The sequence below is a fragment of the Sciurus vulgaris genome (genome assembly GCF_902686455.1).
Source record: "Sciurus vulgaris genome assembly, chromosome: 17".
Classification (NCBI taxonomy): Eukaryota; Metazoa; Chordata; class Mammalia; order Rodentia; family Sciuridae; genus Sciurus; species Sciurus vulgaris.
Genome location: NC_136478.1, coordinates 57244778 through 57267846, shown reverse-complemented (window position 1 = coordinate 57267846; position 23069 = coordinate 57244778). Strand labels below are relative to the sequence as shown.

Below are 23069 nucleotides of genomic sequence, written 5' to 3'. Positions count from 1 at the left end.
ATGAGACTTGGGCTGGGCAGGGTCTGCAGGTGGACACCCAGGGACGGTGGGCCTACAAAGGAGCCACAGGTCCAGATCTGACTTTCCTGGGCTTTTGGAGTGAGAGACCTTGGTTTCCACCACTGGTGACCCTTAGAGCTGGCTGGAGGAGGGATTGGTGGTGGAGGGGGTAGGAGAGGCTGCTGACTCCCACCTTGGCCTCACACTCTGTTGGAAGGCAGGCTTAACGCCCCCAATGATGATGGTTCCATCTGTCAGAGGAAGGGAGAGGAGTTGACCACGGGGGCAGAGTAAGGCCTGGGGCTCTGGGGGTGGGAGAGGTGAAGGACCCCTTTGCCTGACAACACTTTGCCACACTCCAGGGTTGGGTTCCCTGTGAGTCAGAAGCACCTGGTCCACCTGGGCTTCCCTAACCCCAGGGTGGCCCCTCCCTGTAGGGGAGCACTGGCTGGAGGGGACTGCAGGGAGGCAGAGTGTCACAACATGGTGGGATGATGTCAGGAAGCAAGCAGGGACAGTGAGGAGCGGAATTGGGGCTGCCTGGGAGGGGCTCCTGCACTGGGGCCTGCAGGAGTTTCAGGTGAGGTTCAGATGTTGGCAGAAGCGGCCATCCCCACACCAGCCCTGCCCCTCCACCCAGGGAACCCCCCCCGCCCCCCGCCAGCTCTAGGCACCTGGTGACCGTGCAGAGATCCCTGAAGGCTGCTGAGACCTGGGGCCTTCACGAAATTTAGCCATGTCTGCCATGGGCACTGCTGAAAGGGAAGTGAGAATCTGCTTCCGCCACCTGTGACCTAGGTCTACTCTCAGCCCTGGCTGTGCTTTAAAATTACTAAGCGTTCTCAAGCTTGGGCCACAGCCTCCTGAAGGTGGTTTGAGTGAGGTTCCTGCTCATCTGCTTGGTCTACTGAAGCTCCGAAGGTGGTTCAGATGTGCAGTAGGGTTGGACCTGAACGCAACAACGCAACAATTCTTTGCTTGACAGCCCATAATTTCCTGTTTTTCATTCACTCAAGCGAATGAAAGTGAAGGTGGTTCACAGGCTGCCACATGGGCAAAGGGCACTGACCCCCAAGTCCCACTTATTCAGCCAGGCTTCGCACCTGCTCTGCCAGGCCCAGGCATACCCTGGGCACACGCAGTGCTGCCCCCTGGTAGCTCTTACCAAATCCTGATCTCCGGAGTCATCCACCCGCTTTCTTTTCCTCACTGTCCATATCCAGCCTGCCTTCAAGAGCTCTCCGTGTGCTGTCCTTTATGTACTAATTTCCCAGGGACTTGGTAAAGGGACTGGCATACGGTTTGTGGCTTGTAACAGGTACTGCTTGCTGCCTGCTTGATGTCGGGCCTGGTGCTCCAGGTGCAGGAGATTTGGCTGAGTCCAGGAGACCCAGGTTCTGCCGTCCTGGAGCTTTTATGCAGGGAGGAGAGTGACAGGTTACTCAGTTCCCAGGACAGCTGGCCAGCCCATGTCTTCTGGAAATGATACATGATGTCCACAGGGTCCCCAAACTCTTCACATCCTTCCAGGTACAAGGAAGCACATCCAGGAACCCCTGAAAGCCTTAAACCCTGTTTTACATCCTGTCTCCACCACTCACTGGTCATCAGCCAAGGACTTACAGTCCCTGAGCCTCAATTTCATTATTTGTAACCTGGGATAATAAATCTCTTTATAGAGTTCTTGCAAGGATTTTCCGGGTAAATTTTGTAGCAGCTGTCCTGGCACAGGGGGGAGCTCAGTGAATGAATGAAAGGGAGAAGGTAGCATCTGGCCCTGCAGAATAGTGTGGCATCAAGATGAGAATGGCTATGTGGTTGTCAGCGGGTAAGGAGGGTACTTATGTGCCACCGTGATAGATCTTTTGTTTTAGGGTAAGAAACATGAAATATATTGTTAAAATAATGAATGAAAGCACCAACTTGTTTGGGCTCCAGTGCTGCTGCTGCTGCTGCTCTTCAGGGAGGTGGGTACTGGGGATCAGACCCAGGGGCTCTTTACCACTGAGTTACATCCCCAACCCTTTTCAGTTTATACTTTTCAGACAGGGCCTCGCTAAATTGCCCAGGCTGGCCTTGAACTTCTTGCTTTGCAATTCTGCTTCAGCCTCCTGAGTCCCTGGGATTACGGGCGCACCCCACTGCATCAGGCCTAACTGGTTCTTTCTAGCTGTGTGGTCTTAGGCAAGTTACTTTACCCCTCTGTACCTCAACTCCATCTGGAGTCTGTAAAGTGGATGTGAGTGAATGCGAATACCTGCCTCTGGCTGCTTTTGAGTTCTGAATAAATCGTTAGGTGGAATACGCTTAGAGTAACTTCCTGGCACGGAAGGGCAATATTAAGTTTTAGGGCAATTCTCATTCTACCTTCCACACAGCTTACAAGAAAGGGCCGTGGGCCGCCACCTCCCATCACTGGTCACACTCCTGCAGATCCTTTCCTTGCAAGTGAAATGGAAAGGGGACGAGCGCGCAAGCGCAGTAGGGCAAAGTGGTGCGGGCAGCCATCTTGATACAGGGCAACGTCGGCAGTTGGTTTGCGTCATCCGTCTGCGCGACGGGCGGGCTTTCGATGGTTCAGGTCACTTCGGGAATGGTGGTCCGCGGCGGGAGCCGCGGAAGAGCGTGATGGGGGAGGTCGTGGCCGCCGGACCTTGCCCGCTGCGGGAGGACAGTTTCACGCGCTTCTCGTCGCAGAGCAATGTGTACGGGCTGGCCGGCGGCGCGGGTGGGCGCGGGGAGCTTCTGGCCGCCACCCTTAAAGGCAAGGTGCTCGGCTTCCGCTACCAAGACCTCCGACAGAAAATCCGGCCGGTGGCCAAGGAGCTGCAGTTTAACTACATCCCCGGTGCGTGGCGCCATGGAGCTGGGGGGTACAGAACGTGGTGTTGAGGCTTCTGAGGCTCTGTTGGAGCCCGGTCACCATGGCGGGCGATTGGGTGACTGAACGGTTGATTATCACTGGGGTCGGGAGCAGGGGTAATAGGGCTTGAAAGGGGTTAGTGTTCAGGATTCCTAAAGCAAAGATCAAGATGCTGGTATCCAGTGGTCAGAGGTCATGGTGATGGTCAGGACTCCTGCAGACTCATAATTACAGTGATCAGAAGTCTCTGTGGTTGGTGGTACAGGAGTCTCAAGTCTGCTCAGCAGTGACCTTTTCACTGCCCCTTCCCAGTGGACGCAGAGATTGTCTCCATCGACACCTTCAACAAGTCACCCCCCGAAGCGGGGCCTGGTTGTGGGGATCACTTTCATCAAGGTACCCAGAGCACCCTCCACCTACCCACACCCTCCTCCATACACACCAGCCACCATGCCTGCCCCAGATCCCTCCTGCTACCCCTGAAGCCAGTTTCCTCCCCCAGGATTCAGGGGACAAGGGCTGCCCTTTCCTTAACATTTACTGTGACTATGAGCCAGGCTCTGAGTACAACCTTGACTCCATTGCCCGTGAGTGTGGCCGGGATCTGGGGGCCAGGGGAGGGGGGTTGGCAAGTGTGAGGTACCCATCTGCCCATGTCCCCCTACAGAGAGCTGCCTGAACCTGGAGCTCCAGTTCACACCTTTCCAGCTGTGTCACACAGAGTGAGTGTCCCTGGGCACCTGGGTTCTCAGACCCCTGTCTGCAGGAGTCAAGTTTCCCCACCTGGGAAACAAAGGGGTTGTACTGGATCAGGGATTGGAAACTAAACTACCATTGGGGACCACAGAGGTCATGTGAGAGTTGAGAGCCACCAGTGCAGTGCAGCAGGGAGGGAGGGTGTGGGGTGTGGTTGGGGGCAGTGGCCAACTGGAGACCACACACCTGCCTGTGGACAGTGTGCTCCTGAAGTGAGAGTGGACCAGACAGCCAGGGACCACCCCTTTGTCATCCCTGAAGAAGATCACCTAAGGTCTACACCTATGCTGTAGACCTCTGGAATTAGCAGGTCCTGAAGTTCTAGATCCTGACATCCTCAGGTTCAAAGATGCTAAGTTTTAGAGTTGTAAGCTCTAAGATTCCAAGGTTTGAAAGTTCTACAATTTGATAGATGCCAGCATAAGGTACCTTCTGAGATTCTGCATAAGGTAGCTAAGAGTTTCATGTTGCAAGCAGATGAAATACAGACCATCTAGAATCTCAAGGTTCTAGAATCCCCAGCTGTGTGGATTCCACTCAGGGCTTGTAGAACACTGATGTTCTAGTGCAGGGGTTGGTGCACTGTATTTTGCAAACTTCCTCTGTAAAGGCCCAGATGGTAAATATTAGTCTTTGAGGGCCAGTCTCTATCACAACTACTCAGTTCTGCCATTGTTGCAAGAAAACAACTCTGCAAATGAATGAGCATGACTGTTCCAATAAAACTTTATTTGCAAAAACCAGAAGTGGGTTGGATTTGGTCCACAGGTCCTGGTTCGCCAACCTGTGGTCAAGCAGGTAAAAGTTCTGAAACTGAAAATTCAAACTCAGTCGTGTTCTAGATGCTAGGGTTGGGATGTTCCACACATTCCACAAGGCTAGATACCCATCATGACAATTTCTAAATAAAAGCTCTAGTCTTCAAAGGAAACAAAAAGCTTCTGGAATACTGGGCTTCCAGATTAGAGAACGCTCAGTGTTTTGAGGTTCTACAGTCCCATTCCTGAGTGCACAGCCAGAGAAGATTCTAGTAGGGGAGGGCCCCAGGGATGGGAGGTTCTGGCAGGAGTTTCTGCAGTGCTGAGATGGGGGGTGCAGACGTTGGGTGGCCCTGAGCTTCTGAGAGGGCCAGCTTCTGCAGGTCTGTGCTTCTCAGAGGCAAATGCCAAGAGCTGAAGTCTTAGGTTCTAGTCTGGATCTGCTGTCTGAACGTCAGGGTTCTTGCCCACAAGGAATTTTTGCAAGAAGAGGGTCCAGCCACACTCAGGTTCTTCCACTTTCTAGAGCTCTCTGCTTTCAGGGTCCAGGTTGGGGATCAGCTGGAGACTGTGTTTCTCCTGAGTGGGAACGACCCAGCCATTCATCTCTACAAGGAGGTGAGGCAGACCCTGCATGCCGGCTAGCGCCCTGCCGGGGCTCCCCATGGGCTGGCTCTGCGGGGTGTTGGAGGCCGGTGGCTGACTCCGGGGGCCTGGGTGGATCTTGTTTCCCAGAATGAAGGGCTGCATCAGTTTGAGGAACAGCCTGTGGAAAACCTCTTCCCAGAGCTCACGAACCTGACCAGTAGGTAGGAGGGGCCCTAGAAAGGCCAGCAGGGACCTAGGCTGCGACCTCAGAGAAGACAGGCAGTGGGAGTGTCCTCAAGGACAGCAGTGGGTGGAGGGGACCCTGGAGAAATTGAGCAGGGGGCACAGCTCAGAAGAGGCTAGGTGTGACCCTGGGGAAATCGGTCTACAGTGGTGATCCCAGAGGGGACGGAGCTGGACCCCAAGCAGTGGGCAGTAGGGATCACTAATGCAAATCAGGTTGCTGTCCTGGTGCTACAGGGAGGGGTGGGTGCTGGGAGCCACTGATGGCCCTCTGTGCTGTCCATCTGTCGTCCATCCACCCACCCACCAGTGTCCTCTGGCTTGATGTCCACAACCTCTCCGGCACGTCCCGGCGCCTCTCCGCACTCGGCTGTCAGAGTGGTTACGTCCGTGTCGCGCATGTGGACCAGCGGAGTCGAGGTAAGGGCCAGGCCGGGGGCCGGGGCCGGGAGCTGGGGCATAGCCCTGACCCCGCTCTCCATGCAGAGGTCTTACACACGTGGACGGTCCTGCAGGATGGCCCCATCTCCCGAGTGATCGTGTTCAGCCTCACAGCCCCCGAGGGTGAGCTCGGGGCACGGGGACCAGGGCAGGCAACGCCACAGCTCAGCTCCCCACCCACGTTAGTGCCCCTCTCCCTGGAGTGTCAGACCCCATCCCCCTCCACACCCCCTCCAGCCCTTGAGCTGCAGCTGTCCCTCAGGGCCCGCCTCTGTCTGACCCACCACACTTCAGTCTGACCTTAGACTTTTGCCCTGGGGTTGAATTTCTCCATTCCTTTTGAGATCTAACCTTCCTTCCTCACGTTGTGACTTACTCTTATCCCCCGTTCTGTCCTCTTCATTGTCAGTGGACTGACTACTGACCCACAATCAGAAACCTGTGTTCCTGTCACTGAAGGGGACAGGGGTGTGAGGAGGAGCCTTGGAACCTGTCCCCACAGACCCCCCCGCCACTTGCATTTCTTCTGCAGAGACCAAGGACAGGCCGCGGCAGGAGGAGTACAGCGTGCTTGTGGCCAGCATGTTGGAACCAGCAGTGGTGTACCGGTGAGGGGCCTGCAACACGTGTGTGTGGCCTAGCCCGTGACCAGATCTGGTCCTCAGCAGAAAGTCCCTTTGAGTGTGGTTGGTCAGGGCCGGGTAGGTGAAGATATTTGTGACCCAGGAAGGACACTGAACGTTTAAGTCTGGATCCTGCTGGGAATGGGCCGCGGCCTCAGGGCGGGTCAGAGACCCACAGCCCTGGGGAGGGTAGGCCAGGCAGCTGTTCCCGCAAGTGTCCCCGACCGCTCTGTGGGGAAGGCCCTGATTTGCAGCATCTGCCAGATTCTGTGGTGCGGATACTCCCGCCATGGAGGATGGCAAGCACCGCAGCAGGGCGCCCCTCCCGCCAGCCCTCCTGAGCCGCCACCAGCCAGCTCCGGCCACCACGGGTGGATGGCGAAGATGTCCGGTCCAGGGCCAAGCTTCCCAGGCTCTGTGGGGACAGTGTGGGTGTCCACACTGGGGACAGGGCATGTGAATCCCCAGGAGGAGCAGCATGGGCTTCCGCTTGCGCGTGAGGTGGCCCGGCCTCCAGGGGCAGACGCCCTGAGGGGCAGAGTTCAGTGGCCAGGCTGACCCCTCACTGGGACCGTGAAGCTGTTCACGTTGAAGACAGTCGAGGCTTCTGAGAGGAGGCAGCGCGGGCCCAGCGGGTTCTGCTGCCAGAGTGGTGGGCGCTGCAGCCTGACCTCAGCTCCCTGGCACGGGGACCCTCAGGGACCTGCTGAGCCGGGGCCTTGAGGACCAGCTTCTTCTGCCCGGCAGTGACCAGTTCGACAGCGTCCTCTGCGGCCTGGTCACCGATGTGGATCTAGATGGACGACCGGAAGTTCTGGTGGCCACCTATGGACAGGTGGGTCGTGGGCCAAGGTGCTGCCCCCGGTGTCCCTGCCCCCGTCAGCACGTGACGGGCCTCTCGCCCCACAGGAGCTGCTCTGCTACAAGTACGGCGGCCCGGAGGCACAGCTGCCCGAGGCGCAGCCGGGCTTCCGCCTGCTGTGGCGGCGGAGCTTCTCCAGTCCCCTCCTGGCCATGGCGCACGTGGACCTGACGGGCGACGGGCTGCGGGAGCTGGCCGTGGTCTCCCTGAAGGGTGTGCACATCCTGCAGGTACCACAGCTGGGCCTGTTCCCACTGTGTTCCCCGGAGGCATCGGGGAGGCAGGACGAGAGCTGGGGAGGCCTCGGCCTGATCCCATGGGAGCATGGACACTGGCGTCCACCTTCAGGCCAGGGGTCGCTGCTGAGGCCGCCTCCCTGGGGAGGGGTCCCTCTTGGCCAGGAGGACTCACAGCAGCCTGTGGAGGAGGTTCAGATGCCACCTCCCCGGCCCCCGGGAGGCCCTGCCACGCCCCATGTGGGGTCCCTGTGCCTCACCACCCCTACTCTGTGGGCTAGCCTCTGCTGCCTTCCACTCGAGCTGCCGCCTGTACCCCTGGCATCAGCTGTGACTTCCCTCTCGCCACGGCTGTCCCTTCTCCACCTGTTCCCGCGGTGCTGCTGGCCCTCTCCTGCCCTGCCCAACCTCGTGCCCTCCTGAGCATGCTGCCAGCTGCCTGCTGCAGTCGCCCCTGTGCCCACACACATGGTCTCTCCTCCCCGCTTTCTATGCTCTGACCTCCAACCCTCCCACCACAGCCAAGGCGCCTTTCTTCCTGTCCTGGTCCACCATCCACCATAGAAATGGCCTGTGGTCCAGCCTCAGACCCTCCATTGTGCTGTGGCCTCCGCCTGCTCTGGCATGACCTCTGACCTTCTGCTGTGGCCCATGCCCTCCTTTGAGGCTGTGGTGTGTCTGCGTTTCCTGATCCTGACGTTGCTTTCTCCTCCCTCTGGTCTGACTCCAGGATTGTTTCTGGTGTGGTCTAACCTGGGTTCTTCCTACTGGGGTCTCACCTCTGCTGCTGCTGCTTTTGTCTTTATTGGGCCTTTTCCTCCAGGCTGATCTTAATAGAATGGTCTAGATTCGGCCTCAGGAAAAGGTGAGAGTGAGATTCCAGTGGGAAGTCTGAGGTCGAACCACATCGACAGGACAAAGGTTAGATCTCAGGAGAATGGAATGAGGGTAGTCTCCAGTGGAGAGGCTTGAGATGCCCAAGGTTAGACCACAGTGAGGACTGAAGTTAGAGCCAGTAGGGAGGGCTGAGGTTAGACGCTAATGCGAAGACTGGAGAACCCTACTGGAGAGGTCTGAGGTTGGACTCGGGTGGAAAACGTAGATTAGACCCCAGTGGGAAAGACTGTGGTCTGATCATGGGAGAAAGGACTTGCCTTTTAATGTGACCCAACTGTCACATCATCCTTCATTACAGTCTGCTTCGAGCTGTTTCACTCCAGCTGTCTGTGCCTCTCTCCCTTCTACTGAGGTCTAACCTCAGACCCTCCAACTGAGTTAGAGTTGCCCTCGGGTATTGATAGAGCCTCTCTCGTCCACTTCGACCTGCGACTTCTTCGCCCACTTGCCCTATCTTCTGCCCCTGGGGTCTCCCCTGCATCTCCCCCGTGTGGCAGAGCCTCCCAGGGTTGAACTCCCTCCCTTAGAGTGTCATCTGTCCTCATTTTGACCATCTCCATCCCTCCACTGGGTTCTAACCCCACTTCCCTACATGCCTGGCCCTGTCCTGGAAGTCCACTTAAGTCCTCCTGTCTGGGGTCTACCCTTCACCCGTCCCACAGACCCCTTCTTACCCGACTGCAGTCTACCCTCTGCTGCCCTTGGGTGTCCTTGTGGTCTAACCTGCGTCCCCCGCTCTGCCTCAGCTGACCTCCTCCCCTCCTCCACAGCACAGCCTGATCCAGGCCTCCGAGTTGGTGTTGACCCGGCTTCGGCGTCAAGTGGAACAGAGGAGACGGCGGCTGCGGGGGCTTGGGGACAAGTCGGGCCCAGGGGCTGCTGAGACCCCAGCCTCCTGAGCACCTGCCTGTCCATTCTTCCTTCACCTGAAGCAGTTCATGGGCTCCTCTCCAGCCACCAATGGGAGGAGGTGTCTCAAGAAGAGCGTGGCCCTCCCAGGTTCCCCCAGGCGGGATAGCAGGAGTTTCTGTCCCCACATGCCCTGTGACCCCAGCTTACCGCTGCACTCTCTGTGCCTCCACATCCTACCTGAAAGTGGGTGATCCCGCCCACCGTCACCACCGTGGTGAGCACTGGTCACCGACAGTTACCGTATGTCCAGAGAAACAAAGCTTTCACGGTGGTCCTCATTCTTTGGTTTGGCAAGCATTTTTTAAGCACCTACTGTATGCCAGGCTCTGTGTTGGATGCTGGATGCTAGAAAATTCAAGGGAGGAGGTTTTAAGGACAAAAGAATCCAAGGTTAGACTCACAAACAGGACAGAGATTGGATCCCAGGGTAGACCTTACCTTAGCAGAAAAGTGGAAATTAGACCACTGGGGAGTACTGGGTAAAACACAAGGGGGTCTGAGGCTAGACCCCAGCCGTTTGCCCTCGTGGAGTCTTCTGAGGTTGAACTAAGTTCAGCTCTCAGTAGGGATGACTGGGGACCCCAGCAGAAAGGTCTGAATCTGAGGTGAGACACCAGTGGAAAGGCTGTGAGCAGAAGGAGTTCTTGTGGGAGAACGTGGTCAATTGCAGCAGAGGGTGAGGCTAGACCCTGTGAATCATACTGAGGCTGGACCCCCCAAATCGACGGTGCAGAGGGCCAGGCTGGGTCCCAGCAGAGCGTGTGGCACTAGTCATTGAACCGGGATGCTCTACCCCTGAGCTACATCCCAGCCCTTTTTATCTTTTTATTCTGAGATGGGGTCTTGCTAAGTTTCTGAGGCTGTACTCCAGCTGGGTCCTCATGCCCCCGCCTCCCCAGCCCCTGGCATCAGAGGTGTGCATCGCTGTGCCTGGCAGTGGTGGAGTTTAGGTCCCAGTGGAGAATGTGGAGGTGAAAGCCAGACTGACAGAACCCAGGATGGACATGCCGCATAGGCTGAGCTTAGACCTTTGGGAGAAGCCCAGGGACTCGGGGAGCCAGGAGCTGCACGCGGGCTGATTTCCCCAGCTGTGGCTCTAGGAACTGCTCCCTCCCGTGCTCCCCTGTGTGGATCCAGGAGAAGGAACCAGAGGCCTGCCTCCCAGGGACCACGGAAGGCAGAAGGCAGGCAGGAGTGATGAGTGGCGGAAGCACTTTCCCTCCCCCACACCGGCCAGGAATAGAATCCGGGTCAGCGGGGTTGGGGCGTGGTTCCCCGGGCAGGGTCCAGACTGGGGACAGGGGCTTGGGTGGGACACTTGCTCCTGAGGATGTGTGGTGGGAGTACGGGCATCATGGCCATTCAGACCACCTGCCCCTGCCTCTTGTTAGGGAAGTCCACCCATAAATCAGCACCAGCACTGACAGGAGAGCCAGCCTCCAGTCTCTCCGGGGTGTTTTTGGGAGGTGGGAGCCTCCCCTGCCTCCATCCCCTCTCCCAGAAGCCGGGCCCAGGCGTGGGAAGTTGCAGGGAGCTGGATCCTCTCCTGGCAGCAGGCCCAAGGCTGTCCCGCCAGGACAGGCAGTGGGCACGGGCGCTGGCAGCAGCGGCTTCCTCCCCCCCTGCCCACCTGCAGAGGCCCAGCTCCCAGGACCTGGCGCATGGCCATTACCTCCTGCCCTGGGAGGTGGGGAGCAGGACCCTGGGGAGGGGCTGGGGCAAGGGTGCGGGTCTGTGATCGTGCCTGCGTCCACTCCAGCGCTGGGAGTTCGAGTCTCAGGAGCCAGGGCCACCCGCCTGAGCCTTGGCACTTTGCCTCCTGACTTTTTTTAAGCTTGCAGTTTCCTGACCTCTTGCCCTAACCTCAGCCTGCAGCGGTGGAGTGTGGTGGTTGAGGGACCTGGAGCCCGAGGTGCGCTTCACCATCCCAGCCTCAGTTTCCCCACCTGTGAAATGGAGCTAATAATAGCATCTACCTCCCAGACTTGGCACGGGAGCCAGTTGTGTCAACATGTGTCAGGCCATTATAAAAAAATGTCCTAACGGTGCCTGGCACGTGGTGGGGGCTGTGTGAATGGCAGCCGTTGTTATTATTATTAATGGGTGCCTTTGTGGTTGTTTCCGGCCTTCTTTGTGCGGGTTACTGCGCAGGCGCCCTGTGCAAATTTAGATCGACTGGCCAAACATTCTTGCCCCCCCTTCTGTGAGCCTGTAACTATTTGTGGCTGCTTTTGCGTCTCTTGGTCCATGTATGGGTCGGAGACTGGCCGTGTGTGTTCGGAGGCGGACGGGGGTGCCTCACAGACGGACACGCTCCCCCACTCTCCCACAGCGCCCTCCGCTGCTGTCCCTGGCCTCTGGTGCTGAACCCGGAGTCTGGGTCGGAGGCTCGGGCTGCCTCCCCTCCCGGCCTCCCGCCCCTCCGGCCCCGCCCCGCGCCTCCCGGCTCCTCCCCCTCCGGCCCCCTCCCCTGTCCCCGCTCCGGCGCGGCTCCCTCTCCAGGCTCCGCTCCTCTCTCGCTCTCCCTGCCTCTGGCGGAGTCGCCCTCCGCTGCCAGCCCAGTGCCGGGGACCTGCCCCAGGCTGCAGGCGCAGGTAAGCGACCCCAGCGCGGGGCGTGGGACGGGGACGCTGGGGGCGACGGCGGCCCCGCGGGGCTGCGCTCGGGGGCCGGGGCCGCACGCGTGCCGGGACCGGGTGTGGGCAGGGCCCCGGGGCCCCCGGCCGCCGCCGCCTCCCCGCGCCTGGTGCGCTCGGGGTCCCTCGCGCCTGGCCCGGCATCCCTGCTGCCTCGCTCCCCGGCCCTCGCCGGGTCCCCCTGCCGGGTCCCCGTGCACTCCGGTGCCGACTTCGAGTCCCCCCGCTCGCTGCCCTCCTCTTGCGCCATCTCTGTTTCTCTGTCGCTCAGGTCTCCGCGTTCCTGGTCCCTGTCCGTCTGTCTGTCCGTCTGTTCGTCATTCTGAGTCTGTCTCCCGTCTGCGCCTGTCTCCCTGTCCCCGGGTCTCTGTTCCTCCTCTCCCTGGGAGCCAGTCACTCCTCCTACACACCTTTGCCTCCGCCCCTGGCAGAGGGAGACCTGGAGGAAGAAGGTCCCCCGCAGAGTGGGCTCCCCCGGCAGGCTGGAGTCCCCCGAACTCCTCTCCCCTCTTCAGCGGAGCTCCCGCCCATCCTCCCAGCCGGCATCCGCCCCATCTCTCCCCAAGACAGAGCCCCTCCCCTGCCTTGTTGCTGGCATTCAGAGGCTGGTCCTTCCTGCAGTCTAACCTGCAACCTTTGTAGTAGAGATTGGACTGATTAGTTATTTCTTCTGTCTAGCTTTTCCTTTCCTCTTCGAATAAACTGGACCAGTCCTTCCTACAGTCTAACTTCCACGCCTCTTGCTGTTTGTCCAGTTCTTGACTTATTCACTCTTTTGACAACTACTGAGTGACTGGTATTCCAGGCACAGCACTAGGTGCTGGGTCAGATCATACTGGTGCTTCCTACAGTCTCACTTCCACCCCTCTGGAGGCATGCCAGTCTCAGACCTGACAGTAGGGTGGATTACAAGGGCTTTCCTGCCACCTCCTGGGGACTTTGAAAGGACCCTTCTGAGTCCAGATGCTCAGGAGTCCTCTTCCTTCCTTGAGGGACAAGGCCCTGGTGAAGGTGGGTGAGAGTGAGTGACCAGGGGGAGGTATGAGCCCACGGCTGGGGCCGGGTGTGCCCTGCCTTCCTGGCTGTGAGTGAGGCCCCCGACCAGCGTGGCAGTGTCGTGTGGGGACTCCAGACGGCTTCAGAGATCACCAGGTCAGCAGTCCCACACTGGACTCTCCATCCCTGCCCTCCCTGACTTGGCTAAGCCCGTCCCTCCTCCAGACTCAGGTGAGCCCCTGGTGTTTGGGAGCCCAGGCCAAGCTGTGTGTGCGCCCCCAGGCTGGGACACCTGCCTGCCCCCCAGCTCCACCGGAGCCCCTGCCCCGCCCACTCTGTGGGCAGCCAGAGGGACCCGCCCCTCGGCCTGCAGTCACTCAGCCCCCACGCGTGTGAGGAGGAGCTGGGTGCTCACCGCTGACCCAGCTGGCCACGGGCCCACGAGGCCAGAGAGAGATGACCCGAGATCTTGGCTGCTGCCTCCCTGGGGCCCCGCGAGGTGCCTGCCATCTGCCCACGCGCCCTCCCCGGGCTCAGGATCCTGTGGCCCCTGCAGGCTGAACCCAGATTAGGTTCCAGGGCTGCTGCTGGACCGGAGGCCAAGGGGAGCCTCGAGCTGCAGGAGCCGCAGGCTCTTGGTCATTCCTCCCCAGGCCCGCGAGAGGGACCGGCTGCAGGCAGTGGGCTGGGGGGCCACCGTGGCAGCCCTGCAGGGAGCAGGGCTCCGTGCACCCACCCTGGCCTCCCTGGAGGCCGTGGCGGCAGAGACAGGTGGTTAGACTTGCGGTAGACTTCCCAGGCTGCGGCCCCCTCCCAGAGAAAGGGTCAGATGTGTTGGAGGATTTCTGACTCCCTGGTGGCCCGTGGGGGAGGGAGGAAGGAGCGAGTCTAAGTGTTTGCTCTGGATCCTGGTGGGTCTGTAATTATGCCTAAGTCGTTGCTAATTAGGGGGCTGATAATTAGATGCATCACTGGGGGCCTTGCCGAGGGGGCTAATTGTGCAGTGGCCCTTTAAGGGCCACCCCTCTCCCCGCCCCTGCCTCAACACACTCCCGCTCCTTTTGGAGAAGTTCTGCCAACATTCTGCCTCCCTCCCCCAGAGGAGCAGCTCCCAGCCCATGGGTATGTGGGTGGGAGTTGGGGGCAGGCTGTGGGTTAGACTCCCAGAGGAACTTTTTAGACAGAATTGGAAGTTACTGGGGAGACTTAAGGCTGATGGCAGAGAGAGGGGTCTCAGAGGGTGGAGACCCAGACGACACCTCCTCCCTCCCTCCCTCCCTCCCTCCTCCTTATACAGGCACTGGGTTACCATGGCAACACAAGGGCGGGGCAGAGGAGCTCAGGCTTGGAGCCCCTCTTGTAGAGAGAACCTCGGAGCCACAGAGTTGGTGCTGGGGGACTTTGGGCAGGTTATTTAACCTCTCCAAGCCTTGATCTTCTCATCTGTGAAATGGGTGGGGACTCCCCCAGGGGGATGGTGTCCCTCTGGATAGAGATTCAGGTAAAGTGACATCAGAGTGGGTAGTGAAGCAGGAGAGGGTGGAAGGCTAGTGGACGTGTGGAGGAGAGTGTCCCAGGAAGGGCAGCAGCAGGTGCAAAGGCCCTGAGGAACAGACGTGCCTGGTGCATCCCAGGAACAGTGAGGAGGAGCAGTGTGGCTGGAGCACCCTGGGTGAGAGGAGAGGCTGGGAGGCGAGGCGGGCAGCGAGGGGAGGCCAGGACATGCAGGACCTTACAGGCCAGAGAAAGGACTCGGCGTTCTGAAGCAGCAGCCATGGAGGAGTCTGAGCAGAGGACCTGTGCTAACAGGTGTTTTTAAAAGAGAGCTGCACATGACAGAAATGGCTGCCCAAAGCACGGACGGGCCACGGGAAGCGAGGGGGGCAGGAGGACCCCACACCCACCCAGGGCCTGGGGGCCACGGCTGTGAGGAACTGGGCAGTGGGGGGAGCCTGGGGAGAAGCCAGAGCAAGAGACCCGGCCATGCTGGGCAGATGACAGCTGCAGGGAGGGATGCAGGGGAGACTCCAGCAGCCCCTGCCCAGCCCCCTTAGACAGACAGACCCAAGAGAAGCCCCCTGGGGGCCAAGCTGACAACCACTGGAATTGCCTAACAAATTCGGGCTCCAGCCCTCCGCCATTCACACCAGATTAAACAGTGCTCTTTCTGTGCCTGGCTTCCGTCATCCATTGCTTCCTCTACGGGCTTCTTCCTGTTGTCGCGCACATCCACGTTCCCCTCCTTTCTCGGGGCTGTATACTATGCCACCATGAGCCTTCTGCTGTGTCTGCCTTGCTGCTGACTGGTGTCTGGGCCATTTCAGGATTTGGTGCTATTATCAATAAACCTGCCATGAAGACTCTCGTAGGTGCCTCTTGGTGGACACGTGGCCCTATTTCTCCTGGGTAGGTTCCTAGGAGGGGACGGGCTGCTGTGTCTCAGGGCGCACCATGCGTTCCCCAGGTGCTTAGGCCAACCTGCCTTCCCACGTGGCACTGCAGGTCCTCTGTGCGCCTCCTTCGTCCCGGGCCTCTTCCTTCGGTCTGACCCCCGCGTGTCTCCCTGGCCCACAGGCCCTCAGCCCCCTCCCGAGACCCCGCGAGCGGCAGTGCCGGCTCCCCTCACCCGCACCTCCTCCTCCCCAGGACCCCGCCGCGCCCCATGGCTGCGCTGGCCTTGGTGGGGGTGGCGCTCCTCCTGGGGGCGCCCCCGTGCTCCGGGGCGGCGACCCCCACCCCCTCCCTGCCGCCGCGCCCGGCCAACGACAGCGACGCGGGCGCCGGGGGCTGCCGAGGCTCCAGCCGCTGCCAGCCGGGCGTGCTGCTGCCCGTGTGGGAGCCCGACGACCCCTCCCTGGGCGACAAGGCCGCCCGCGCTGTGGTCTACTTCGTGGCCATGGTCTACATGTTCCTGGGCGTGTCCATCATCGCCGACCGCTTCATGGCATCCATCGAGGTCATCACGTCCAAGGAGAAGGAGATCACCATCACCAAGGCCAACGGCGAGACCAGCGTGGGCACCGTGCGCATCTGGAACGAGACGGTGTCCAACCTGACGCTCATGGCCCTGGGCTCCTCGGCGCCCGAGATCCTGCTGTCCGTCATCGAGGTCTGCGGCCACAACTTCCAGGCCGGCGAGCTGGGCCCGGGCACCATCGTGGGCAGCGCCGCCTTCAACATGTTCGTGGTCATCGCCGTGTGCGTCTACGTCATCCCGGCCGGGGAGAGCCGCAAGATCAAGCACCTCAGGGTCTTCTTCGTCACCGCCTCCTGGAGCATCTTTGCCTACGTCTGGCTGTACCTCATCCTGGCCGTCTTCTCCCCGGGCGTGGTCCAGGTAAGCAAGGACCCAGACCGTGGTGCCTGTGTTGGGGCAGAGCCCGCAGGGATGGCTCTGGGCCTGCAGTGCTCATTTGTACCTCTGCAAAAGTGCACGCTCGCATCTGAGGGCCGCCAGGTGTGGTTGTGCAGGTCAGACACTGCACAAGGTGCTTGAGCCCCATAGGGGGAGTCAGGCTGGGGTCCTGCTGGAGCTCCCAAACCACGTCTGCAGGGCAGGCACGGCCAGCGGTCATTCGCCGGGGAGCAGGACCGGCCGTTTTCCACTGCACCCCCAAGAGGGTTCGTTTCCACAGGGCAGCGTGTGTGCTGAGCGCCTGCGATCTGTGCGGCGCACACCAGGTGTGTTGGCGGCCTCACCGAGCCTCACGCTGTTTGCGTGACGTATTCCCCCGTGCTGGTCCATCTGCATCATTGGGGACACAGCCACGGCACGCGCCAGCCTCCTGTTTTCTGGCGGTGCTAACTGGCCCGGGTAACTGGGCGCGATTTACACGGTGTACCCCGCCTGCCTGCGGGCCTGCCGCCGCTGCGGAATTCAGACATGCAGCCCGGCTGCTCGGCTCGTTCATTATTCAGATGGGTCTCTGGTGTCGAGGTGATTCATGCTGCTCAGGGCAGCGCGTGCCAGCCAGCCCGGCGTCCACACGGCCCGGCATCCGCTCGCACGGTTTATTCCAGCAGCGAGAGGGAGCCCAGAGCTGGCTGCCCGTGGACACCTGCGTCCCCAGGTCATTTGCCTCACATTTGCCCGGGTCTCTGCAGGCCTGGCCTCGGATCTGTTTCCCAGGCCCGAGGCCACCTCGTTTGCATACCGCCTCCCTCCTGGCACATGCATGATTCATTGGCGTCGCTGGGCTTCCGTCCCCGGGGCGGGATCTGCCCCAGCCCTCAGATTCTGCCAGCTGGTGTCTCCTCCCCAGGATCTGAAGCTTTAGGGTGGTGCGCAGGGCAGACGGGGTTCAGGCGGGACTGGGGACGGGGCGATGGTGGCACCCCAGAGGGGCGAGGGGGAGACAGACCCAGACTCCATGGCTGAGTGTCCTGGCCACCAGGTGAAAGTGCCAGGAGGGCGCCCCGTGGTCTTCAGGGGCTGCCGAGCGGAGGCCGTCTTCCCAAGTTGACCCAGACGTACAGGCAGGACGAGGCCCTCTGAGAAGGAGCCGGCTGACACCTGGGGGCAGGGAGGCAGGAGAACACCCCAGCCTCGGCCTGGGCATGGAGGCAGCCACCCGGCTCCTCCAGCAGCACTAGGGAGACCAGAATCACAGACGTTTCCCGTGGAGAAGGGACATGAGATGAGGTGCTGCCACTTCCTGCCGGAGCAGTGACCTCAAGAGGGGGAGGATCAGTCGACCTCTAGCTATTCTCCACAAATGCTGCGTGACCTCGGACAAAGCCTGTACCCTCTCTGGGCCTCAGTTTTCACATCTGATCTGTGAAAGGGGCCTTGACTTTATATGCTGTTTATTTATGTATTTATTTGTGGTGTCGAGGATGGAACCCAGGTGCTCCCACCCAGCCACAGCCCAGCCCTCCTCATTTTTCATTTTGAGTCAGGGCCTAGCTAAGTCGCTTAGGATCTGGACAGGTTGCCAAGGCTGGCTTCAAATTTCTGATCCTCCAGCCTCGGCCTCCTGAGTCGCTGGGATGACGAGGCATGTGCTGCCCTTCCCAACTCCAATGCCCTATTTTTACATCAAATATCTTGTTACATCCTCTTTACACTACTGGTCCCTAAAGTCAGAGGCCTAGGGTCAAATCCCACCTCTGCTTCTCTCTGGCTGTGTGACCTTGGGCAAGTCCCTTACCTTCTCTGTCTCACATTCCCCACCTGAAAGTAGGGGTCATCATAGTGCCGAGGTCTCGGGGCTGCTCTGATCATGGCTGCATCGCTCCGCAAAGGCTTCAGCAGCTGCTCTTCCCGTTCACGAACTTGCCTGCGCAGAGGGCTTCCCGCGTCCATAGCTGTCCACGCGTGGCGGGGTCTCGGTCTGCACTGTTAGGAACGGCCCCATGACCCTGGGTGTCCATGGGACCTTCTGAAGGGAGGCAGGACAGACAGTCCTGTTATGTGGACATGTCCAGGAGTGGCCAGAGGTCAAGGGTCATGACCTCCCTCCAGGTCGTCGTGCCAACTCATCCCCACCTCATTTTGCCTGCGGAGACCTGGGGTGTCTCAGCGCCTTTGCCAGGTGGGCATCCCCTGTGCCCGTTCTCAGCAAGGGCTCTGGGGGGACAGTGAGCCTGTCAGAGGCGCCTGTCCCTCAGCTGCAGGGCAGGTCGCCCAGCCCGGACTCCTTCCAGTGACCAGGCTCCGCAGCCCGGTGGCGCTCAACCGAGCCTCCGGAGGGGGTCCGCAGCTCCCCCTGCCGCTGTGACTTTGAGCCCTTTCTCTGGCTGTGGGGAACACAGGACAGTGGGGTGTGTCCCTGCCCCGCCCGCCTGGAAGGGCTTCTGGGGCCAGCCAGCGGTCACTGCCTTCTGTCTTTCCTTCTTTATCTTCACTAAGAAATGTAGCGTTTGAAGTGGGCATTTTTCAGATAACCATTTTGTTTATTTTTTTATTCTTCCCCAGTACTGGGAATTGAACCCAAAGGCACTTTACCTCTGAGCTTTTTTTAATTATTATTTTTTATTTTGAGACAGGATCCTGCTAAATTGTAATCTGTGATCCTCCTGCCTCAGCCTCCAGAGTAACTGTGATTACAGACCTGTACCGTTTTACATTTTATCGCCGTGCTGGGTGGCAAACCCAGGGTCTCACGCATGCTAGACAAGTGCTCACCACTGAGCTACACCCCCAGCCTTTTTTTAAATTTTGAGACAGGGTCTCCCTAAGTTGCGTGAGCCTCCCTAAATTGCCAAGGCTGGCCTCAAACCTGTGATCCTCCTGCCTCGGCCTCCCAGGTCTGGGATTACAGGCGTGTGTCACCACGCAGGGCACACTGACAAATCTTGGTGGGTGTTTCCTGAATGTGCCCAGGCTGAGCCAGCTGAGCCAGCTGAGCCTTGGAACTCATTGAGCCCGAGACAGTCAGACTAGTGGCAATGATAATGACAATGTTACTTCACTTCTGGAGCGTTCCCATGTGCCAGGAGGCAATGCTGGGCATGCACATGCTCATTCCACCTCCGAGATGTCCCCGTTTTATGGACAGAGAGGCCAGGCCACCAGCCCCCTGTAGAGCCCAGCTCTCCGCTCGGGACGGCCTCGTCTGTGCTTGGAAACTCATTTAAGAGGCTTGGAGATGATGATCCAAACCTGAGCCTCTTTTGGAGTCAAGAGTCCTGCCCCTGGGGGCCATGCAGGTTCTACAGAGGATCTGGCAAGGGCTGTGGCCACTGGTGGAGCAGGGGCGGTGGAGGGAACGCTGTGAGCAGAGAGCAGACCCCGAGGAGGGCTGGGGCTGGAGAAGTGGGGCAACCCTGGTGTGGGGGAGGAAATGGTGGAGGGGTGAGAGCGGCACATGAACCCGGCTCTGCCCTTCACGGGGGCTGGAACCACAGGGTGGTGGCTGAGAATGTGTGAGCTTCTGGCACCTAAGCAGCCGGGCATGATCGGCAATGTGTTCAAGGGGACTGGTGGAGGGGTGGAGGGATGGGTGGGTGAATGGATGGATGGATAGGTAGATGGGTGGATAGGTAGATGGGTGGATGGGTGGGTGGGTGAATGGATGGGTGGGTGTGTAGGTGGATGGATAGGTAGGTGGGTGGATGGGTGGGTGGGTGAATGGATGGGTGGGTGTGTAGGTGGAAGGATAGGTAGGTGGGTGGATGGATGGATGGGCGAGTGGATGGGTGGGGAGAGGCAGAGAGGTAGAGACAGGAGGGAGGGAGCCCAGTGGGTCGAGTCGCGGACCTGAGCGGCGGCTTGGGGACTGGCGGGGTGCGCCCCCTGCCGGCGCGGAGGTCGCGTGCTGACGCCTGGCCCCCGCAGGTGTGGGAGGCGCTGCTGACCCTGGTCTTCTTCCCGGTGTGCGTGGTGTTCGCCTGGATGGCCGACAAGCGGCTGCTGTTCTACAAATACGTGTACAAGCGCTACCGCACCGACCCGCGCAGCGGCATCATCATCGGCGCCGAGGGCGACCCGCCCAAGAGCATCGAGCTGGACGGCACGTTCGTGGGCGGCGAGGCGCCGGGCGAGCTGGGCGGCCTGGGCCCGGGCCCCGCCGAGGCCCGTGAGCTGGACGCCAGCCGGCGCGAGGTCATCCAGATCCTCAAGGACCTCAAGCAGAAGCACCCCGACAAGGACCTGGAGCAGCTGGTGGGCATCGCCAACTACTACGCGCTGCTGCACCAGCAGAAGAGCCGCGCCTTCTACCGCATCCAGGCCACGCGGCTGATGACCGGCGCGGGCAACGTGCTGCGGCGACACGCGGCCGACGCCTCGCGCAGAGCCGCCCCGGCCGACGGCGCGGGCGAGGACGAGGACGACGGTGCCAGTCGCATCTTCTTCGAGCCCAGCCTGTACCACTGCCTGGAGAACTGCGGCTCGGTGCTGCTGTCCGTGGCCTGCCAGGGCGGCGAGGGCAACAGCACCTTCTACGTGGACTACCGCACGGAGGACGGCTCGGCCAAGGCGGGCTCCGACTACGAGTACAGGTGGGTCCCGCGGGCGCCCGCGCCCCGCCGCTGCCCGCCTGCGGGCTCATGGCCTCGGGTCGTCCCCGACCGTCCTTGCCCTGCTGTGGACTCACCTGCGGCATGCATTCATTTATTATTTATTATTATTAATTGAACCCAGGGGCGCTTAACCACTGAGCCACGCCCCCAGCCCTTTTTGTGTTTTTATTTAGAGACAGGGTCTTGCTAAGGTGCTGAGGCTGGTTTTGAACTTGCAATCCTCCTGCTTCAGCCTGCGGAGCCACTGGGATGACTGCACCCTGCTAATATAGTCTTTTTATTTTTTGTTTTGAGACAGTCTCTCTAGGTTGCCCAGGCTGGCCTGGAACCGGTGGTCCACCTGTCAACCTCCCACATAGCTGGGGGATTGCAGGCTCATGCCATGGCGCCTGGCCCTCAACCATTCCTTCTTGACAGAATTCTTTGTGTCAGACACTGGGCCAGGCCCTTGGCACACACGGCTGGACAGGACAGCCTGGCTGCCTGCAGACTGCCCCCCTGCCATTCCTCTTCTCCCTGTGGGCTTGGGGACCTGCCCCCTGTTGTGGTCATTGTTACAATGCTGATAAATGCTTGGTTCCTTAGGGGAACAAGCCCCTCTCTGGTGCTTAGAGAACCTTGATTTGGGGGGGGGGGGTGTCCACCTATCCTGGCCACTGTCCTAGGTGCTGTGCAGGTGGGGGCTGTTCCCCGGCCGCTGCTCCAGCACCTGGGAGTCACGCACAGCTCTTGCTTGGTGGCCCTGCCCTCTGAATGGAGCTTTATTACATGCTTTGTTTCCTGTAGGGAGATCTCCCCAGGATCCTAGTAATAAGTGAGGTTCATGGAGAGCCTACTGTGTGCCAGGCACTCTCCCAGGCATTCACACATAGTAGTAGGCAGGGTGAGGTTTTCATTATCTGCGCCTCCTGTTTGGGAGCCATGCTGTTTGATGATTGTCGTTTTACTGTGTGTCTGTATCTGGGAGGATAAGAGCCCCGTGCTCATGCTCAGAGTGAAAGTGCAGAGCCCAGTCTGTGCCCGATTTGGAGACAGATGAGGTCCTGCCCTCACACTGTGCCTCCCGTGTTGCTGCTGGCTTCTGGTGTCAGCTGTTCGGCCTTCGCTGCTGCAGCTCTAGTGTACATCTTATTACTGGGCTGATCTAGGCCGCCCGTTATCTCCATCTACCCAGTGGCTAGTCTGTGCCAGAGGCGATTCTAGGCGCATCTGTAATGGCGAAGGAACCAGCAGAGACTCCCTTACCCCCCACCTCCCTCTGGTCATAACTTATCTACACCCTTGCCGACTGGAACAGCTGGGTTCAGTGTTTTCCTGCCTGGTAAGTGGCTGTCCCCTGCAGTCACAGCAGGGTTAGCCTTTAGTGGGCACTCAGCGCATGTGGTGACTCAGACGACAGACTTGGTCCTGGCGCTGCCCCTGTACCCTCAGCGGCCTGGTTTTGCGTTGGCGGGGCTCCAGCACAGGTGCGGCTACCGGGTAGAACAAGCGCGCCCCCACGCGCCCCGTGCCTGAAGTGGAAGCTTCCTGAGCACCTACTGTGCGCCAGTGGGCACAGCACCATGAACCAGGCAGCAGAGTCCCCGCACTCACCTTGCAAAAATGGTGAGAACGACCACACACGTCAAAACGTGCTGCGGAATGGACGCTGCGCTGCGCGGTGCCGGGAAGAGGGACCAGCTCGCGCTACCGCGGCCACTGCCTCGGCTCCTTAGCCCTCTTCGGGTAGGCCTGGGAGACCCCTCGTCCAGGAGCTCCCGCTGAGCACCCGCTGTGTGCGGGAGGCGTTGGTAGGGACTCCACGCCCAGCGGTAAACGACATCGACGAGATCCCGGCTCTCGCTGGCCCGTGGACGCCTCCTGTCCCGGGCTCACCCGCCACGCGCTCGCGGGCAGGGCGCTTTGCAGCGAGCCGGGTCAGTCCGTGTCAGTCCGCGTCCGGGTCTTTGCTTCCCACGTTAACAGCACTGGCCGTGTGTCTGCCCTGCCAGGAGTGGATCTGGCAGTGACCATCAGCAGTGGAGAAAGCCTGTGAAGGCCTGGGAGAGGCCCTGGGAGGGCAGGGAAATGCCAGGGAGCGGGAAGAGCCCTGACAGTCGGCAGGGAGCCGAGGAGCTGGAGCTGGGCTTCCCAAGGCTGCGCCTGTCCCGGGCGCCCGGCCTCCCGGGAGCCCTCGCCTCTCTGTCCCTTCTCTTCCTGGTGCTGAGCTGTCGTGTGTTAGTTGTCCATGGACCTTTATTTTATTTATTTTTATGCGGTGCTGAGAATCAAACCCAGGGCCTCACCAGCGCCA

At 60.0% G+C, this 23069-nt stretch overlaps 2 protein-coding genes across 3 annotated transcripts in view; both read left to right on the top strand.

Moving 5' to 3' along the window:
- Positions 1–42: 42 nt before the first annotated feature.
- KPTN (kaptin, actin binding protein) lies at positions 43–9457 on the top strand. The gene is given in 13 exon segments (XM_079119997.1): positions 43–2848; positions 3176–3216; positions 3218–3259; positions 3366–3450; positions 3531–3585; positions 4920–4995; positions 5113–5186; positions 5519–5628; positions 5695–5772; positions 6182–6257; positions 6972–7107; positions 7182–7364; positions 9038–9457. Coding segments are annotated over 13 exon segments (1305 nt in total). The 5' UTR covers positions 43–2628; the 3' UTR covers positions 9167–9457.
- Positions 9458–11604: 2147 nt separating this feature from the next.
- Positions 11605–23069, top strand: part of SLC8A2 (solute carrier family 8 member A2) — a 28353-nt gene continuing 16888 nt past the window's right edge. The window contains exons 1-3 of one of the 2 annotated variants that reach the window (XM_079119854.1): positions 11605–11773; positions 15458–16148; positions 20091–20755. In XM_079119854.1, coding sequence (XP_078975980.1) covers positions 15474–16148; positions 20091–20755 — 1340 coding nt within the window. In that variant the 5' untranslated portion in view covers positions 11605–11773; positions 15458–15473. Of the gene's footprint in view, positions 11774–14215; positions 15218–15457; positions 16149–20090; positions 20756–23069 lie in introns of those variants that run through there. The other variant, XM_079119853.1, reaches the window with a different exon arrangement.